Raw genomic sequence first — 18,488 nt, forward strand, 5'->3', positions numbered from 1 at the left:
TAGGCAGGTAGGTAGGAAGGTAGGTAGGCAAGTAGGTAGGCAGGACCCAACTCGAGGTAATCAGATTGGTCCATTTTTCTCCACCCGTCTTTTAAAAAATCTTAATCTGGTAATTAGAATCTGGACTCCTGTAGGAAAATTTTGCAAGATAGGAGGAAAAAGTGTTTGCTGGAGGAAATTGGTTGGCGGGTTTATCTTGAGGGAGATCCGGTGTCCTGCCCGCTTCTTCCATCATCTTAGTGTTGGTTTTTTCTCCTGCCTTTCGTTTTCATATCCTTGATCAGTCTTTTGCTCTTCATGTGATATTTTCGTTCTATGTTTTGTTTCATATTCCAATCGTGTTTGTATTTATAATCTTTCTTTTGGCTTACATATGACTGTAATTCATTTGAAGAGGACTCAGCCTGCGCAACTGCGTATAAGTACTTTGTATTTATTTATTTCTTTTACTGCTGGAAACATTAAGGTATAATTTATTGAGGAGGCAGTGGCCAAATCGGTGGAGTTATGGTCTGCTATCTCGGTGGAGGAGGGCTTGAATCCGGGCTGGGGCATTTAAAGGATTGGAATTTCGTTATAGTTGACTTTATTGCTCAACCAAAGACCCGTTGACATATAAAAACTCCCCCACCAATGGCCGTACACCAGCCCAAGCATGTGTTCAGTGAGGACAGTTCGTGTTAGCGCCGAAGTGGTGACATATGGAGATGTATGGTACGTAGGATTTTTGGGTCTTTGGGAATGGCTGTTAAGCCCATCCCCAGAGTCGGACGCATTACAAAAAAATATAAAAAATAAGCTACGGGGAACTGCACTCAAAGGTAATAAAAATTTGCTCTTGCATTTTTTAACACTGCTCTGAATCCAGTGGGAATCAATTATTTTGAAGCATTTTAATATTCTATGGCTGTTCTTCTGTGTACTTCCTTGATATAATATCCTGTTCTTGTATTATATATTCTGTTGATGTTTGCTCTCTTTTGTACTCATATGATGTACAGTACTGTTCAGTTATTTTAGATTCCCCTTGTTACATGTACTTCCGCTAACATCTTCGTCTCTTCCCCAGGACTTCGGGTTACTGAAGGGTCGAGTGAACCTTGACTACGTGGTGTCAGAGGACGAGTACTCCAAACACCGCGCCCTGGCCATCCTCACCCCCACCACGGAGCTGAGTGGAGAGTACACCTGCTGGATATCTTCCTTTGAGAATGAGGACTACAAGAGGAAGGATGTTATTGTCTACGGTAGGATATTTTGGAGTTGTTTTTCTTTGATATGGATGAATATTATTTTTTCTACAAATGCAATATTCTTCTCTTTTTTTTTTTCGAGTTCATTGGCGAGGACTACTGGATATTTTCCTTCGAGAACGAGAACAACAAGGGGAAGGATATTATTGTCAACGGCCCCAAAGCTGGTTTTACTTAGGCTACTTGGTAGATATTTTTCCTTCTTGAAATTAGCGATTTTTATCATATTTCATTTTCTTCAATCTATCAGTTCCTCTTTTATTTACTGACCTGTTTTTGCCATTAGAGAGATGCTACTATTCACGGCAGGATACTTTAAATTTGTCTTATGCATGTGGACGACTTACTTCTTTTCCTTTTGCTTTTGTATTATTCATATTCTAATTCTTGAAACTAACAGTTATAAATTTTTGATTTATTTTTTTTTACGCTACAAGAGAAAAATGACAATGCTGACTGTCTGGCATTGTGCATTACATTTTTTTTTTTTTTTTTGGGGGGGGGGTGGACGATTCTTCGCGTAGATTTGCGTTACAGTTCTCGTCTCCCTGCTGTCATGACTCTCTGATGACTTTTCTGTCAGAGGGAAGTAAATGCATTTTACGACAAGCAGATGCTACGCAGAGGCACTCTTTCTCCCCTGTCCCAGTGGATATAATTTATTTTTGAAGACAGGTATATCTTCAATAGCTGTTCAAGGTGTTGTGTACAGTTCGAGGTGCGATCCCTACTAGCCTCACTAGGTTGATAGTTGTATTGTAGAGTCCTTTATTGTCGCCAACAATGTGGATAGCAGAATAAATACCCTTTATTTAGAAAAAAAGTACATAAATACCCTTTATTTAGAAAAAAAAAAAAGTACATAAATACCCTTTATTTAGAAAAAAAGTACAGAGTCATGTAATATATAAGGTAGGTAAACCTCATTTGTGGCATAAAAGCTTCTGCTGCACCCACTAAGCGAGACCATCTAATCATGTACTAAATAATTCCCAGATCTTAAACTATAATAGTTATAAACTGAGGCTAACACAAAAGAGTCTACATCAAAGTGCAGGAGGCTCGTAAATACCAGCCACCTTGAGGATATCTGCCCTGGATTTATTTTTGTTACCTTCAGACCATTTCTTCTTTTTTTCTTTTTCTTTTTTTTTAACTTAAGGGAGACCCCGTGTGCCAAAAAGATTAACAAAGACTGTGTCTCATCCCTCCAGTTCGTGAAGTCTCTCTTTTACTAAATGAAACTGTCTGGAGATAGCATGATAAGCTAAACCACGACGACAGCGTAATGAAAGGTACACAGAAAGTGATGCATCATCTCCTTGTAGTACCTAAATCATTCGAACTGCTCTTTGGTTATAAAGTGGACTGTCTCTGACCGTTAAAGATAAAGTGGACTGTTTTAGGCTGTTAAAGATGATGTCAACGAATATAAAATGTTAAATTTAAAACCGTGAACCACAAGGCATTACGCATGAAGAATAAAGATGGTTCTTTTACACATTTAGGAATGAGCGCCATATGCATTCCCTAATGGTCGGACCTCGCTCTTTGGCGGCAAAGACAAAGCTTACGAAGGAAGGCATATTGAGGGAGGCACTTCTTACCCCCTCACCGACAAGTCGGCAGGTACCTATCAAGGCATACTGAGTAAGCCCAGGGTCTACCTAAGATTAAGAAAAAATCCTACAAACGCGGAGATTTGAAATAGTGAACAGTGACCTTAGTCACTGCGCAACCGCTACACATATGTATATATCTTGTTAGATGTACAGTAATTCGCACGAACAGCATAAAATATTCTGAAATGACTCCTGAGCGAAGCCATTTTCCTTTGTCTCAAGTAAATCATTCCACATGCCCCCTTAGTTATATAGCCAAGAGGACGGGGCAGACCCACATTACACTGGGGTGGAAGCTCGTAAATAGCACCCACTTTTACCCCCTTAACTCTCCTCCCCTGGCTGTAATGGCGATAATAAAGCAGACTGCTGATCCTCCGGGCTGTTAACTTACGCTAATGAATATAAAGAGGTGCTCTGGAATTTACGAGGATCCCTTTTTACTTGCAGAAATGGGGCACCTAAACACTTTCCCCGGTCTGTTTGTTTGGCTGTCAGTTTTATTACATTTTCCTGTGTTACTCCTGTTTGTGTGTCAGTTTCTCCTAAATTTCCTTATTGTTTCCCTCTCTGTGTGTCATCTTTTACTACGTTTTTCTTGTTACGCCTGTTTATGCCTTTACTATATTTCCCATCGTATGTGTGTCTGTTTTTCATATATTTCCTTTATTTTTCCCTGTTTGTGTTTCTCAGATTTCATTACATTTTTTTATTACCCCTGTCTGTGTTAGTTTGTATTTCATTTCCTTCTATTACTTCCATTTTTTTCAGCATATATTTTCATTTCCTGTGTTACCTCTGTGTGTATTGATTAGTATTTTCCTTCCTTTTGTTACCTCAGTGAAGTAAAGTACTCTCTCTCTCTCTCTCTCTCTCTCTCTCTCTCTCTCTCTCTCTCTCTCTCTCTCTCTATCTATCTATCTATCTATCTATCTATCTAACTATCTATCTCTCTTTGTGTGTGTAATTCACCGGGTCGGTCAGGATCACGTGATAGTCGTGATCGTTAGCTTCTTACCCTCCCGGAAAAGAGTTGGGAGTTCATATAGTCCGATCTAAGGACATGGCTTTGACCTTCACACACTCACACACCCATCTTCTTGCTCAAGGGGGACAGTAACCACCTGCTTCGTCAGTGAAACTTTTTCGCAAATTGAGCAAGGCGCGAACCCTCGTCTTTCCAGAAGGCAGGCGAGAGCTTTACCATTGAGCCAGCGAACGGTGTGTGTGTGTGTGTGTGTGTGTGTGTGTGTGTGTGTGTGTGTGTGTGTGTGTGTGTGTGTGTGTTTACTAATGCAAGTGTGGCGAGAAAATGCTAAGATGAACTGCGAGAGGTTCTCTGTCGAGATTATCTTAACCATTTGCCTTTAGACGTCTAACAAGTGTAAGAGAGAGAGAGAGAGAGAGAGGGAGAGAGGCGAGGTGGAGGAACGGCCCGGCAGACAGAGACACGAGCAGACACACAGACAGGCAGATAGCGAGTCACAGCATACACGAAGCAATATCAGACACATCGGATCAGAATGGGCCAATCACTGCCATTCAGAGCTCCAGGAATTAGATTAGTCCCCCATGAAACACAAAATTAGTTGAAAAATCCATGGGTGGTTTACGAAAAGAGTGGAAATAGCAATGAATTTTTTTAGTTTATTTTCCTACCTTGTATCTTGCTAAATTTATGAATATTTTACCGATACGCTTTGTGTCTTAAAAAAAAAAAAACAGATTGTGCGTCCGTGAAACACAAAAATTAGTTGAAAAATCTATCTGAAAAATGAAAATGGGACTGATTTTATATTTTCGCAATTTTGAAGGCTAGAGGTATATTTTCTGATATTCCCCGTGTTAATTTTTGCATATCCTGTACGCATTTATCATTATTTTTTGTCCCTTGCATTCTGACACACAGTACTGGAATTTGAAATATTCTTCCATATTACATTCGATTTCAGTTGGCATATACCATTTTCTATCACCACTCGTTTTTCCTCTCTCTCTCTCTCTCTCTCTCTCTCTCTCTCTCTCTCTCTCTCTGTTTTTCCCATCTGTTTTCTGTTCCACTTCACCTCTTGCCTCTTTGGCTTCTCTTCCGATCCACGCACATCCAGCATCCTCACATCATTTCCTCACTCCCTGCACATTCCCACCCACTTCCCTATTCCTAAGCTGTATAATATTAGCCAGTCTTAGTTCCTCTGGGATATTGGGTGTTCAGTTTGTCAGATGTCACCCACACTGGATAATAATATAATTAGTGACGAACCAAAGTATTCTCGTACAGATGACCTTTCTCCCTCTACCCTAATTATAATAGACATTTTTTAAGTGGCTCTGGAGATTTCCCAACACTTCTGTCTTATCGAATTATTCTGTACATTATACCTCAATATTATAGATGTTATTGTTGATATTTTAGCGACATAAATAGCAGACAGGGGAACATTAATAGGCAACCTGCAAAAGAAATCGCAAGGGAAAGTTGCTACTAAACTTTCTATGCTACACAGGATACGGCACAAAATATAAATATGTTCTATGTAAATAAACTCTCAGTGTATCTCTCCAGTGTCTCTTGAGGCAAGTGATATTTAGACTATTTTCGTAAGAACCCGGAAATAGCCTAATAACACGGCTCTTTCCGTCTCTGCTTTCTCTCTTCTCCTCCAGTTCAGTCCTTTTGTTTCCTCTCTTGCATTCTTCTCTCTCTTCTCTTACTTTCTCTTTTCTCTTCCAGTTCTTTCGTTCTCTTTCCTCTTTCTCATTCTCCCTTCTCTCTATTCTTGCTTTCTCTTTTCACTTTTTCTTCGTTACATCTCTTTCCCTCTCCAGTTCTTTTCCCTTCATCTTTTCTTTCACCCTTGCTCTACCTTTTTGTTTTTTTCTTTCCTCTCTCCCATTCTTCCTGTTTCCCTTCTTCTCTTCTCCAGTTCTTCTTTTCTCTCTTTCTTCTCTTCCCCCCCTTCACCCTATCCTTCCCTCCTTTCTTCTTCTCTCCTCCCCTCTTCTATCCTTCTTCTCCTCCTCCCTTCTCTTCCCTCATTTTCTCTCATCTCCTACTCTCTTTCCTCCTTCCTTCCTCTTAACTCTTCTTTTCCCTCCTTCCCTCTCCTCTCCTCCTCTTACTCCTTCCTTCCTCTGCTTTCCTCTTGTCCATCCCTCCTCTCCCCTCCTCTCTTCTTCCCTCCCCTCCTCTCATCAGTCCTTCCTTTTCTCTCCTCCCCTCTTCTTCCTCCTGCCCTCCCCTCTACTCCTCCCATCATTGCTCCCCCTCCTCCCTTCTCCTTCCCTCCCCTCTCATCTCTCCCTCCTTTCCTCATCACCCTTGCTTCCCTACCCCAACGCCCTACGTGTCCTAACCCACACCCCATACCACCACCCTTCCTTACACCCACACCCACACCAACACCCTTCCTTACACCCACACCAACACCCTCCCTTACACCCACACCCCACACCAACACCCTCCCTTACACCCACACCCCACACCAACACCCTCCCTTACACCCACACCCACACCCACACCAACACCCTCACACCCATACCCCACACCAACACCCTCCCTTACACCCACACACACACCAACACCCTTACACCCACCCACACCAACACTCTCCCTTACACCCACACACACCAACACCCTCCCTTACACCCACACACACACCAACACCCTTACACCCACACCCCACACCAACACTCTCTCTTACACCCACACCCCACACCAACACCCGCCCTTACACCCACGCCTAATCTAACCAAGTAACAGGCAATGTCCACGGTGACAGTAATTCTCAGTGCAATATGTGGGTGTCGAGTTTCTTTCATTAACTTCTTCCTCAGCCTCGGGAGTTACGGGGCTCTGGTGTCAGCTACAAATGTTTCAAAACTTTTCTCGTTCTCTCTCCACAGGCTTTTTCCTCTTCCCATCTTATTCACCCACGATTCTCACTCTCACCCCGGCGACTTTTTACTCCCCAGGATTTTCATTAGAGGTTGATTTTATGTTCCCTCTTTTAATAACCTAGATGACCTGGAAGGGTGCCCACCATCCACTCACTAAATGTGGTGTTACAGGTGACTGTGGTGGGTGAAAGATTAGATGGCTTCCTGTTTTCCCGGACACTAGTTACTGATGCGAGTGGTAATCGTATAACAAACGCTCGCTTAGTGTTCTGGTTGGTTAAGGCACTCCAGTTAGGTGTGACCCATTAGGGATTAAATTCAGCGAGTTCTTGAGGTTTATTGCCCAGATAATGCCATTCAGGGAAGTGTCACTGGTCATCCTTACCTCAAATGCTCGAATATATAGACTAACCCAGGATCTTTACACTCCTGACTGGATATTGCATCAATGGAGGGGAAATTTTTTTTAGTTTTCTCTCCAGGACATTTTTTAAAGCTTATAATTTCTTGATACAAACTTTTTTCCCTATGAACTATACTGTACATATCACATGATCAGTTTGGCCCCGTCACGAAGAAATACCCAAAGGTTGATTACATTCTCATGTCTCCACAAAATGGTTTTGAACGTTGTCACCTGACTGAGCTGGCAAAACGAAAGATAAATTTGATAGGGAAACAGAATCATACAAGGTAGGAAGATAGAAAGATAGGTACGTAGGCAGACAAACAGACAGACAGACAGACAGGTAGATAGATATATGTAGATAGATAGATACAGATAGATAAACTGATAAAAAATATAGAGACAGGCAGACAGACAAACAGATAAATAGATACAGACTGATAGACAGAGAGATAGACAGACAGATGGACAGACAGACAGACAGACAAAAGAAGTTACGTACATATTATCACACACATCAAAAATATTCGTAGAGGCTAAAGAATACTCAAGCCATCCACTCATTAAATGAATTCTTAACTTACATAGAAGAGAAGGATGATGATAATAACAAGCTGTTTATAATTATTGTATCATCATCTCATCGGCTAATTGCATGAACCGGAACACACTCGCCAATCTGCATATTCGCTCGTGTTTGCAATATTAGGGGAAGTGGATGGCATGCCCCTCTGGGATTCCTGCAACGTGCAACAAGGAATTATCTGTTTCTCTCTCTCTCTCTCTCTCTCTCTCTCTCTCTCTCTCTCTCTCTCTCTCTCTCTCTCTCTCTCTCTCTCTCTCTCTCTCTGTGCCTTTTTATTTGTCTATCTATTTACATGTATTTTTATCAGTTGCCTTACGCCACCTCCTGTGAAGGGTGGTTTCAACAGAAGGAGCTCCTCTAAAGAAAGGGCTCCATGCGTTTCTGTTCCTGTTCAGTAATTATCTCCTTTCGCATCGCCCTTCCCCACGTAGGTCGACTCTCACACCTCTCCACCTTCTTTTCAGTCTTCCACTCCTTCTTCTACTAGCCCTCTCAGGTTAGGGACCCAACAATTTCATGTGTAGGTAGCGCAGCCCAACATCCAGTAGCCTCATGTACGTACCCCAACCTCCAGTAGCTTTATGTGTGCGTAACCCAACATCCAACAACTTCATATGTACGTAACCCAGCATCCAGCAACTTCAGCATCACTCTGTCTTAACCAACGTCCAATAATTTCAACATCACATCCCATTAATCATCATCAAACAGCTTAAACATCACTTACTCATAACTAGTATCCAATAATATCATAACTTCCCCTTAACCAACATCCAGCAAATTTAGCATCACTCCCTGTAATTAACATCCAACAGCTTCAACATCACTTCCCATAACCAGCATCCTACAGCTTTAATATCACTCCTCATAAACCACATTCAGCAACAACATCACTTCAACTTCACACATTCCCTCTCCGGCTCCCTTCCCTTCCTCTAGCCTCTCCTGATTTACATAGGAATAATCAGCATAAGGCGTAATTAAGGCCGCGTCTGTTTAATATACATTCTGCACTGGCGACGTGATGGTAATGCTTGAGTGAATCCTCCTTGTCTACCCTTTTCTAACTTATTTACTTATTTCTTTGTGTGTTTACTTATTTACTTGTATCTTTACTCGTTCATGTATATGTTCGTAAAGTCTGTCAGGCAGCTACTTACTCATTCAACCTCCCTCCCTCACAGACTGATTCATTCATTCATCCTCTCACTCACTTCCCGTCCCACTCACTCAGCTTCTCACTCACATCAATTCCCACTTACTCATCCTCTCACATCTCGTACCACTTACTCACCTACTTGCTTCTCCAACCTCCCTCCCCCACCCACTCACTGCTTCACTCACTTATCCTCACTCACATCCCCTTCCTCTCACTCTTCCCTTTCCTCATTTACTGACGTACTCACCCTCTCATTCATTCCCTTCTCTCAATTTCTCACTCATTCAGACAACAGTACATACTCTTACGCCACACTCACACAGAGGAGAAATAAACTTGAAGATAATCTGCCTCCGAATAATCACTACGAAATCCAGCTTGTTCTCTTAGTTCGTAATTGCCTTCTCACGTTCTAATATATGAATCAAATATGTGAGTTTTAGCAGTCCCTTATAAATGAGCGCTCCGAGAGGAATGGAAAGAATTGTGTTAGGTATCACATGGAGGGATAAGAAGAGAGCTACTTGTATAAGGAAACAAATAAAAGTAGAACACACACACACACACACACACACACACACACACACACACACACACACACACACACACACACACACACACACACACACACACACGACTTTGCCTGGACACGTTCTATGTTGAAGAGACACAGTAGGAGGCGAGTAATTAAGGTGTCAGATCGGGAACCCAGAGATCGACAAAGGGGAGGAGGTAGGAAGAGAATAGTAAGAAGGGATGAAATTTGCGGGGTTTGTTGGGATTCAGTAGAGCAGATCTATAGCTTTTATGTCAGACTAGAACGATGATGATGATGATGATAGATGATAATGATGATGATACGAACTCTTCTCACTTTATTGTCATCAGCCAAATTCTTAAAATCTTCATGTATATTCATTTTACACACACACACACACACACAAACGTCTCCTCTCTGTACTTCTTAGTAATTCGCGTCGTGATCTCAGTGAGGCCTCGTCGACAATCCTACTGGGCCGGGTGACACGTAATCCAGTTAGGTAAAGTTGAATTAGCTCAGGGTAAGCTCTGGCCAGGATGTACGAACCGAGCAACAGTTGAAAAATGGAAAGCGAGTTTGTCTTAATTTGGTCCCCGTGAGGCTAGGTTAAGTTAGGTGAGGCGAAATTAGGCTTAGTTAGGGTGAGGTTAATTTAGATTAGATTAGGTTAGGTCAAGTTTGGCTGATGGGGGGATTTAAAAACGGGACCATGGGTGATAAAACGAAGGCAATTTGATGTTAATTTTGTTCCTTTGGGGTTTGTAGGTGAGGTGAGGTAAGGTGAGGTTAGAATATAGGTTAGGTTAAGTTAGATCAGGTAAGGTCAGGTTAGGCTCCTGAAGGGACGAACGAACGAGGTCATGGGCGAAAAATGGAAGGCAAGTTGATCTTAATTTGGTCCCCGTGGAGTTACTGAGGATAACGAGACGGCTGAAGTGTGGCCGACCTGCTGAGTGGTGGAGAGAGGGTGTGGTTAGAGAGGAGTGGGAACAGAAAGAGGTGTGGTGGTTACAAAGAGGTGCGGTTAAAGAGGGTGTGGCTAAAAATAGGTGTAATTGAAAGGGGTGTGGTTAAAAGTGTGGCTAAAAAGGGTGTGGTAAGGGAGGCTTGTGGTCAGTAAGGGAGTGGGCGTCAAAGGAGAAAGATGTGGTGATAGAAGAGTTAGTTTATCTTTTTATGGAGATTTTTTTTACACCATTCATTTTCATTGATTGTGAAATGTTGGAAAGCACTTCACACTGATTAAAGCTTCTTCATTATAATTCTTCCGTCTTCTTTCTTCACTTTCCCCCTTCATACTTGTCTTTTTTTCTATTCCTCATATTCTCTCTCTCTCTCTCTCTCTCTCTCTCTCTCTCTCTCTCTCTCTTCCTCCTCTACTCCTCGTTTCCTTTTCACGCCTTCATTCTCTTTATCACTTTCTAACCATACATTATTCATTACATCATTCTTCCTTCTTTTCTTCCTTTCATTCTCCGATTCCTTACGCTTTTCATTCCCTCTCCTCTCTCACTTTTCTCCTCTTCTAACCATCTCTTATTCTTACTCTTTGTGTTTCTTTTCCTCTTTAATTCCTTTTCTTCTTCCTCTTCCTGCTTCCTATCTTCCTCCTTCCCTCCTCCTCCTTACCCTTATCTTCTCCTCTTCCCTCTATTTTTTTTCCTTCCTCCTTTTCTCCATTGTCCCTTTCTTTCTTCTCTTGCCCTCCAATTTTTCCTCCTTCCCCCCGTCTTCTAACTCACGTTACGGTGGTCTACCACGAGAGAGAGAGAGAGAGAGAGAGAGAGAGAGAGAGAGAGAGAAAGGAACAAGCAACTGGTAAATTTTTCTTCCTTTGCAAGTCATTATGTAACCAAGGCATTTCAGTCTGCTCTAGTATTAGCTAACCTCTCTCTCTCTCTCTCTCTCTCTCTCTCTCTCTCTCTCTAAAAAAAAATGTACTGTGTGTGTTCAGCTGGTGAAAAGTGGAGGAGAGAGGTTCTCAATAGTGCCCGCCCCCTCACACACACACACACACACACACACACACACACACACACACACACACACACACACACACACACACACACACACACACACACACACACACACACACACACACACACACACACACACACACACACACACACACACACACGACACACTAACTCATCCACCCACTCACTCACCCACTCACTCTCCTCACCTTACACCCACCCTCCCACCTACTAACCTTGCACCTCTTCTCACCCACTCTCCACCCCCTCACCCACCAATCCCTCCCGCCCTCCCTCCCACTCCTCTGCGCCCACCTTGACAAATGACCGCCTGCTAAATTACTGGCCGGGAAAAAGGCGAGTTTCCCAGTTTAAGTTCGTTTGCGGAGGGTCGGGTTTTTGAGGGAGGCTGACTTGGAAGGATGGCTGTTGAAAAAGGAGAGTTAGGCTAATCTATTTTTAACCTTACCTTACGTTTTACCTTCATTTTTTAATTACTTTTCTCTCTTCCTCTACGTTTACCTTTAATTTTTCTACCTGTCTCTTTCGCCTTGTGGTGGAAGAAGAGGAGACTGAGGTGGACGAGGTGAGTAAAAGGGAGCTAATTTGCCTTCCTTTTACCTTACGTTCACCCTCGTTCTTACTGTACCTACGCTTCCGTCTTCATTTCCCCCTGCTTTCTTTTCCTTTCCTTTCCATCTTGTTGTGGTGGAAGAAGAGGCCGAGACCGAGCTGGATAAAAGGCCATGGGGAAGAAATACTAAAAAAAGGGTGTTAACTTTCCCTTACCTAACCTTTCCCTTCTTTTAACGTTCCTTTCCTTCTTCATGTGGTGGTGGACGAGGGCGAGATCGAGATTAATGTGGGACTGTGGGGAAAAAGTACTAAATAAGGGAGGCTTAATAAATGGGCCGTCTTTTTAGCTTACCTAACGCTTCCCTTTTGTAACCTGCCTTTCCGGTGCGGTGGAAGAAGAGGGCGAGACCAAGGAGGATAACAGGTGGAGGGAGAAACGTATTTAAAAAGAAAGGAGAGTTGATTTGCGTTCCCTTTACCTTAAGTTTATCTTTTTTGTCGCGTTTTTACCTTCTGCCTTTGGTACAACGGGAGGTGGACCGAGAACGAGGAGTAGATTGGCAGATAGATCGAGAGAGTGATAGGTAGGTAGATAGTGATATAGATTGATAAATAGATAGACAGAGGGATAGAAAGACAGACAGATGGACAGACAGATAAACAGACAGGCAAACACAGAGACAAAATATTCCCTTCCCTGTCTACCTGTGGACATACTTTTAAAGGTCACAAGAAAAAGGAGAGTAAGCTTGAAGTGGAGAAACAAGACAAAGAACTGCATGAAGAAGGGGTGTGTGCCATGGAAGGAAGGGTTGTTACTGAGTAGGGACAATGATGCTTCGAGGTACAGTCGTGGACAAGAATACCTCTCCACTTTATTTAAATCCGACACAGTAATCCGGAAAGTTTGCTGGACTCCAAAGATCACATTACAGGGTAGGACCGTTTTCTCGTAGGATAAGACGGCTCCCAACACCTCTTCCTGACCGATTTATTTTGCTTATTACACCTTATTACCCCCTTTTCCGTGTTATATAAATCCTCCTCATATCACCGTACTCTGCATAAACAATGTACAATAGGATTTTAATTAGTCATGTCCAAATATAAAGCGCTATGGAAGAGGCGCTAGGGCACTTTCTTAGCCAACAAGAATACGAGCCGGAAAATCACTGATTATTTATTTTTCGTAATAAAGTGGATCGATATTTATGTCCGTAAGTGCACTGAAGTCGAGACCACCCACTGCAGGTTGTGGAATCAGGCATCATAAAGGAAGACAAGCAGATTCTCCTCCTCCTTTCTATACACTTGTCAATATCTCTTTTTCCATAAGGCCTCGTCGCTAAAGAAGTATATTACAGAATGAAACCGCTGTATCTTCACTATAATACACAGTTGTTGTATGTGAGTGAAGTTCTGCCATTGGAAATACCGGTAAGGCATACCAGTATCTGATCTGTCATTCTTTACCATCTTATTATTATTCTTTTCTCCAGTTTCCACACTCCTTTCCCTCTAGTCTAATACTTTCAGCAACCATCCCATCCTTCATTCTCGTCTCATTTCTGGTCTCCTCTTTCCTCTGTCTCCTCCTCCTTCACGTTTCTCCACCATATACAGTGTATAAGTTTTCCTCTCACCATCCTCTCATTCCTAACCTCTCCACGTCCCACTTTTTCCTAGTAATTTCACAATGCTCCTCTTGTTTACAAATTCCTCTTACGTTCATTTCTCCCTTCCTCCAGTCGGTTTCCCCTTCTGTATCTTCTACCCTTCCCCATTCACCCTTTTCCCGCCTCTCTCCCTCCCTCTCTCCCTCCTTCCTCTCTTCCCTCCGTTCCTTCTCTCCCACCTTCTCCTTTCTCTCCCATCCCTCCCCTCTCTCTCCCTCAGCTTTCCATTGCTCCTTATAATGGTCCTGTCTCCCTCCCATATTTTTTTCTGCTGACTAATAATGTTCGTTCCTTTCTCATTTATGCCTCTCCTTCACTGTTTTTTTTTTTCTTGCTCTCTTTCCTGTTCGTTAGTTCTCGCCTCTCTTATGTGTTGTTGTTGGTTGTAGATTTCCTCTCTCTCTCTCTCTCTCTCTCTCTCTCTTTATCACCACCACCACCACCACAACCACCACCTTTCCTCTTCCTCCTTCCTCTTCCTCCTCCTCCTTCCTCCTTCCTCTTCCTCCTCCTCCTTCCTGCTCCTCTTCCCTCTCTAATCACAATCACTCAAGGTGCCCGCGAGAGAGTAATATTGTCAGGCGTGATGGATTGGTGATCCAGATTGTTGGCTAAAATGCATAAACATGGCCGGGAATTAGAGTAGTTATCCCTCCTCTCTCTCTCTCTCTCTCTCTCTCTCTCTCTCTCTCTCTCTCTCTCTCTCTCTCTCACACACACACACACACACACATACATTCTCATCTTCATCATTATCACTTCCCTTCCTCGTCGCCATCTGTCTTCTCCCTTCCTATTCTCAATCATTCTCTATCACCACCTCTCTTCCTCTTCTCCTTTTTCACCCTTCCATCCTTCCTTCCTGTCTATCCTTTTCCTTCCTCTTTCCCTCCCTATCATCTTCCCATCCTCTCCTTCTTTTCTCATCCCTTCACTGCCTCTATCTCTCCCCCACATGTTCTTCTCCCTTTTAATCCTCTTCATCTTCTTATTCTCGCCTTTATCATAATCTTCTCTTTCACTTCCTCTCTCCCCTCCCTTATCTTCTCTCTCTTCCTCTCCGTGTCCTTCTTCCCCTGCTACCTTTTCTCTTACTAAATCCTCTCCCACCCTCCTGCCCGTTCCTTCGTCCCTTTCCTCTTCTCCCCTCTCCTCCATCCTCCACAATATCTATCTCTCCCACATCCCTCTCCTGTTTTCTATTGCTTGCGTGTTTCCTCTCGCCTCCTCTGAACTCCACCTCTCCCTTCCCCTCCCCTCTTCATCTCTCACCTCTCATTTCTCTCCTTCCCTCCTCTCCATTCCTCTTCATCTCTCCTCCCCACTTCGCTGTTTCCCACTCTCCTCTCCTCCTCTCCTCATCCCTCCTCCTCTCCTCTTCCCTCCTCTCCTTCTCTCCTTTCCTTTTCCTCTAGTATCTCCATTTCTTCTCTAACTCCTCCCTCATTATCTTGACCTCTCCCCTCTTTCTCTCCTCTTCTCCCGATCCTTATGTCCCTCTTCCCTTCTATTTTCTTCCCTCCTCTCCATCCTTCATTACCTCCACATCCTACCTTCTCCCCTCGCCTCTCCTCCATCCTCCATTATCTGCCCCTCTCTTCCCATTCTCTCCTCCCCTCCAACCTTCTATATCTCACTCCCTTCCTCTCTCATTTCTTCCCTCCCTCTCTTCCCCTCTCCATTATCTTCACCTCTCCTCTCCCTTCCTCTCCTTTTCTCCCTCCCTCTCATCCCTTCTCTATCTTATCCTGTCTTTCCCCCTTCCTCTCTTTGCTCCTCTCCTCTCCCCTTCCTCTCCTTCCTCCTCTCCTCTCTCCTTCCCCCCCTCCTCTCCTCCCCCTCCACTATCTCCTCTCCTGCTGTTAAATAAATGATGATATAGATTTTCCTTTATGGCCTCGTAAAGCTTCGCCGTCCCTCCCAAGTTTACACTCCCTTAGCCTGTTTCCTTAGGTTTCCCCTCCCACTTCTCTTTTGTAATTACGCTTCCTACCGGGTTTTAATGCAGTGCCCGCCTGCCTCTCTGGATGAATTTTTACATTTTCGAAAGTCCTTTACGGTTGATTTATTGCTTTGCATTCGTATGAGCTTTTCTTTTAAGTTTAGGATTTCGTTTATATATTGCGAAGAGAGAAGCGTCTGAAAATCGAGAGAGGGTTTTAGGGAAGGCAAGTGACAGGCAAGGCACAAGGACACACGGATATGTAGTATGCCACTCAGCTGAGCATGCAAACCATCAGACAACAATTCATGAAATGCATTGCACGCCTGATGTTCTGACACGAGAACAGAGGAAATGGAAGAACTGTAGCTGCATACCATGAGTAGAAGAGGGTAAAGCACTACTAGGCCAGGATACAGACCTTGGCATTACTCATGGAGATTGATCTCTTGGAAAGATCTCTGCAGCATCCAATACTCTGCTCCAGCCTGACGATTCCAGACGCATCAGAGGCAACGCAGCAGCTTCAGATGAGACGGGCGATAAGAGTTGATTATTTCGTCTGAAGATCCCTGCAGCGACTTATGCTGCATCACTTGACTTCTCTCCCGTCAGATATCCTTGCGTGTGCCAAATGACAACTTACTGCAGCCCTTGATGATGCTTTTTTTTTCTTTTTTAATAACATTTACTAGCCTTTGTGTATACTTTGTTCTGCAGGGTCACAATCACCGAAGTCCTCTTTGTTGGATATTTGATTCACTCGACAGCTTCGTCTGAAATTCATCCATTCACTGTCAGCATCTTTGTTACACTAGCTGAACCTTCTTGATCTCTTCCCAGTGAGACTCATCCATTATTGCTTCGAGCTAACATCAAACAAGTCGATACCCCGACCAGCACTGTCCACACCAGTGTTGTAATTGACAGCCGAGGTCAGTGGTCTGCACGATATCCTGGAGCTGTCTTACTCAGTCCGTATTTCCATCTCCCGATGATCTCCAGTCTGTTACCTGTAGTGTTTCCAAGCATCCCAAAATAAACAGATTTTGACTTTCCCCCGTTTTCTTTTCCTTTTTTTTTTTTCAGGTTTCCCGCCTCCCCCCCCCCCTTTTTTTTTTTTTGGTTTTGCTTTGCTTTTCTTCTTGGAAAAAATCTGTTCACTACTTATCATTTTGCATTGGTTTCCAGTTGCCAGTCTTAATGTACATAATGTTATGTTTATAGCGTTCCTTATTTCTGCCAGATCCTGTGTTCTTTGCCGAACCTTTCTTGTCATTGGCTCCTCCAGTCGTATTTCAGTGACGTGTCCTTTAGCATTAATTCGGCCACTGAAACCTCTTACAAATAATGTTTTCCACACAACGGATCTACTGGTTAGGATACCATGAGCCACAGGAGCTCTCTCAGTATGGCTGTTTTGGTTGCCATGTAAGTATCCTGATCCAGAGAAAGAATTATCTCTCTAATGAAGACATACGTATATTCTTTACTCCCCTAACTAATGCAGAATTATCATCTTTTTCCACACTTGTTCAGTGTCATCGGCAAAATGAAGATCTCCAAAAAATATATATATATATATATATATATATATATATATATATATATATATATATATATATATATATATATATATATATATATATGTTTCCGTGTTACTTGATTTTGATTGAAAATCTGCCTCTGAAAAAAATCATACAAATTTTATCCTCCTACCGAACAAAAACTCATAACGTTCCAAGTTTCCTCCACTCCATCTCTCTCCTTCCCTCCTAATCTTCCTCCATAAATTTATCTTCAAGTTTCTCTTTTTTTTGGTCAGAATATTTCCCTCTTTTGTCAAAATCTTTCTCCATTATATCTGTGTCCATCCCTCACATGTGTCTTCCAATCCATCTCTCTCCTTCCTTCCTTCCTTCCTTCCCTCCTTCCTTCCTTCCTCTACAGGTCTCTCCTCTCTCCGTGCTTGCACTACTAATTTTCTCTCTTCTCTCCCTCTCTCCTCCATGATATTTCTCTCCTCTCCCTCCCTCTCATCTGTACATTACTCTTCTCTCTCATTACTTCTCGTCCTTTGTTTCCCTCCTCTCTCTGCTTCCTCCGTTATATCTCTTTCCATCTCTCCCTTCCTACGCTACATTTCCCTCCTCTCTCCCTGTTATCTCTACTAGATTTGTTTCCTCCCTCCTTATTTCCTGTTGTTATAATCTCCCTTCTTCCCTCTTCCTTTATATTTCTCTCATCCTCCTTATGTCCTACACTGTTTTCCCACCTCTCTTCCCATTTCTTCCCCTTCTTTCTCTCTATTTCCTCTGATATATATTTTTCCTTTTATCTCATCCTCCCTATATTTCGCTGCCCTCCCACCTTCCCTCCCTTCCTGCTACTCCTCCAAGCGCCTGCCCCCTTTAAGGTAAATGTAGGGTCTTACCTTCTCCTTCCCGGCCACACCTGGTTATCATAACTTGGGTTGCTGCGTCATTAGCCAGAGTTGCCCCAATGTACCCACCCTCCGCTTCCTTCCTTCCTTCCTTCCTTCCTTTCTTCCGTTCGTCCGTCTTTCCTTCCTTCTTTCCTCCTCTTGCCCTTGTCTATCTCCCTCTCCTTCCTTTCTTCCTTCCCCCTACTATCTCTTTCTCTTTCACTCTCCTTTCTTCCTTCCCCCTACTATCTCTTTCTCTTTCACTCTCCTTTCTTCCTACCCCCTACTATCTCTTTCTCTTTCACTCTCCTTTCTTCCTTCCTTCCTCCTATTGTCCTTATCTATCTATCTCCCTCCTTCCTGTATTTGTTCCTCCTGCTACCTGTTTTTCCCTTTCTTTCTTTCATTTTTACCTTACTCCCTTCC

General features: G+C 43.1%; 1 protein-coding gene across 1 annotated transcript in view; it reads left to right on the forward strand.

The window, feature by feature from the left end:
• The window catches only part of LOC145407677 (uncharacterized), a 58,471-nt gene that overhangs the window by 16,667 nt on the left and 23,316 nt on the right, over positions 1–18,488 (forward strand). The window contains exon 4 of the mRNA XM_080278545.1: positions 1,070–1,247. Within this exon, the coding sequence (XP_080134671.1) occupies positions 1,070–1,247 (178 nt within the window). The remainder of the gene's footprint in view (positions 1–1,069; positions 1,248–18,488) is intronic.

The sequence above is a fragment of the Coenobita brevimanus genome, chromosome 74 (genome assembly GCF_032717465.1).
Source record: "Coenobita brevimanus isolate Jiangsu-jjx chromosome 74, ASM3271746v2, whole genome shotgun sequence".
Lineage (NCBI taxonomy): Eukaryota > Metazoa > Arthropoda > Malacostraca > Decapoda > Coenobitidae > Coenobita > Coenobita brevimanus.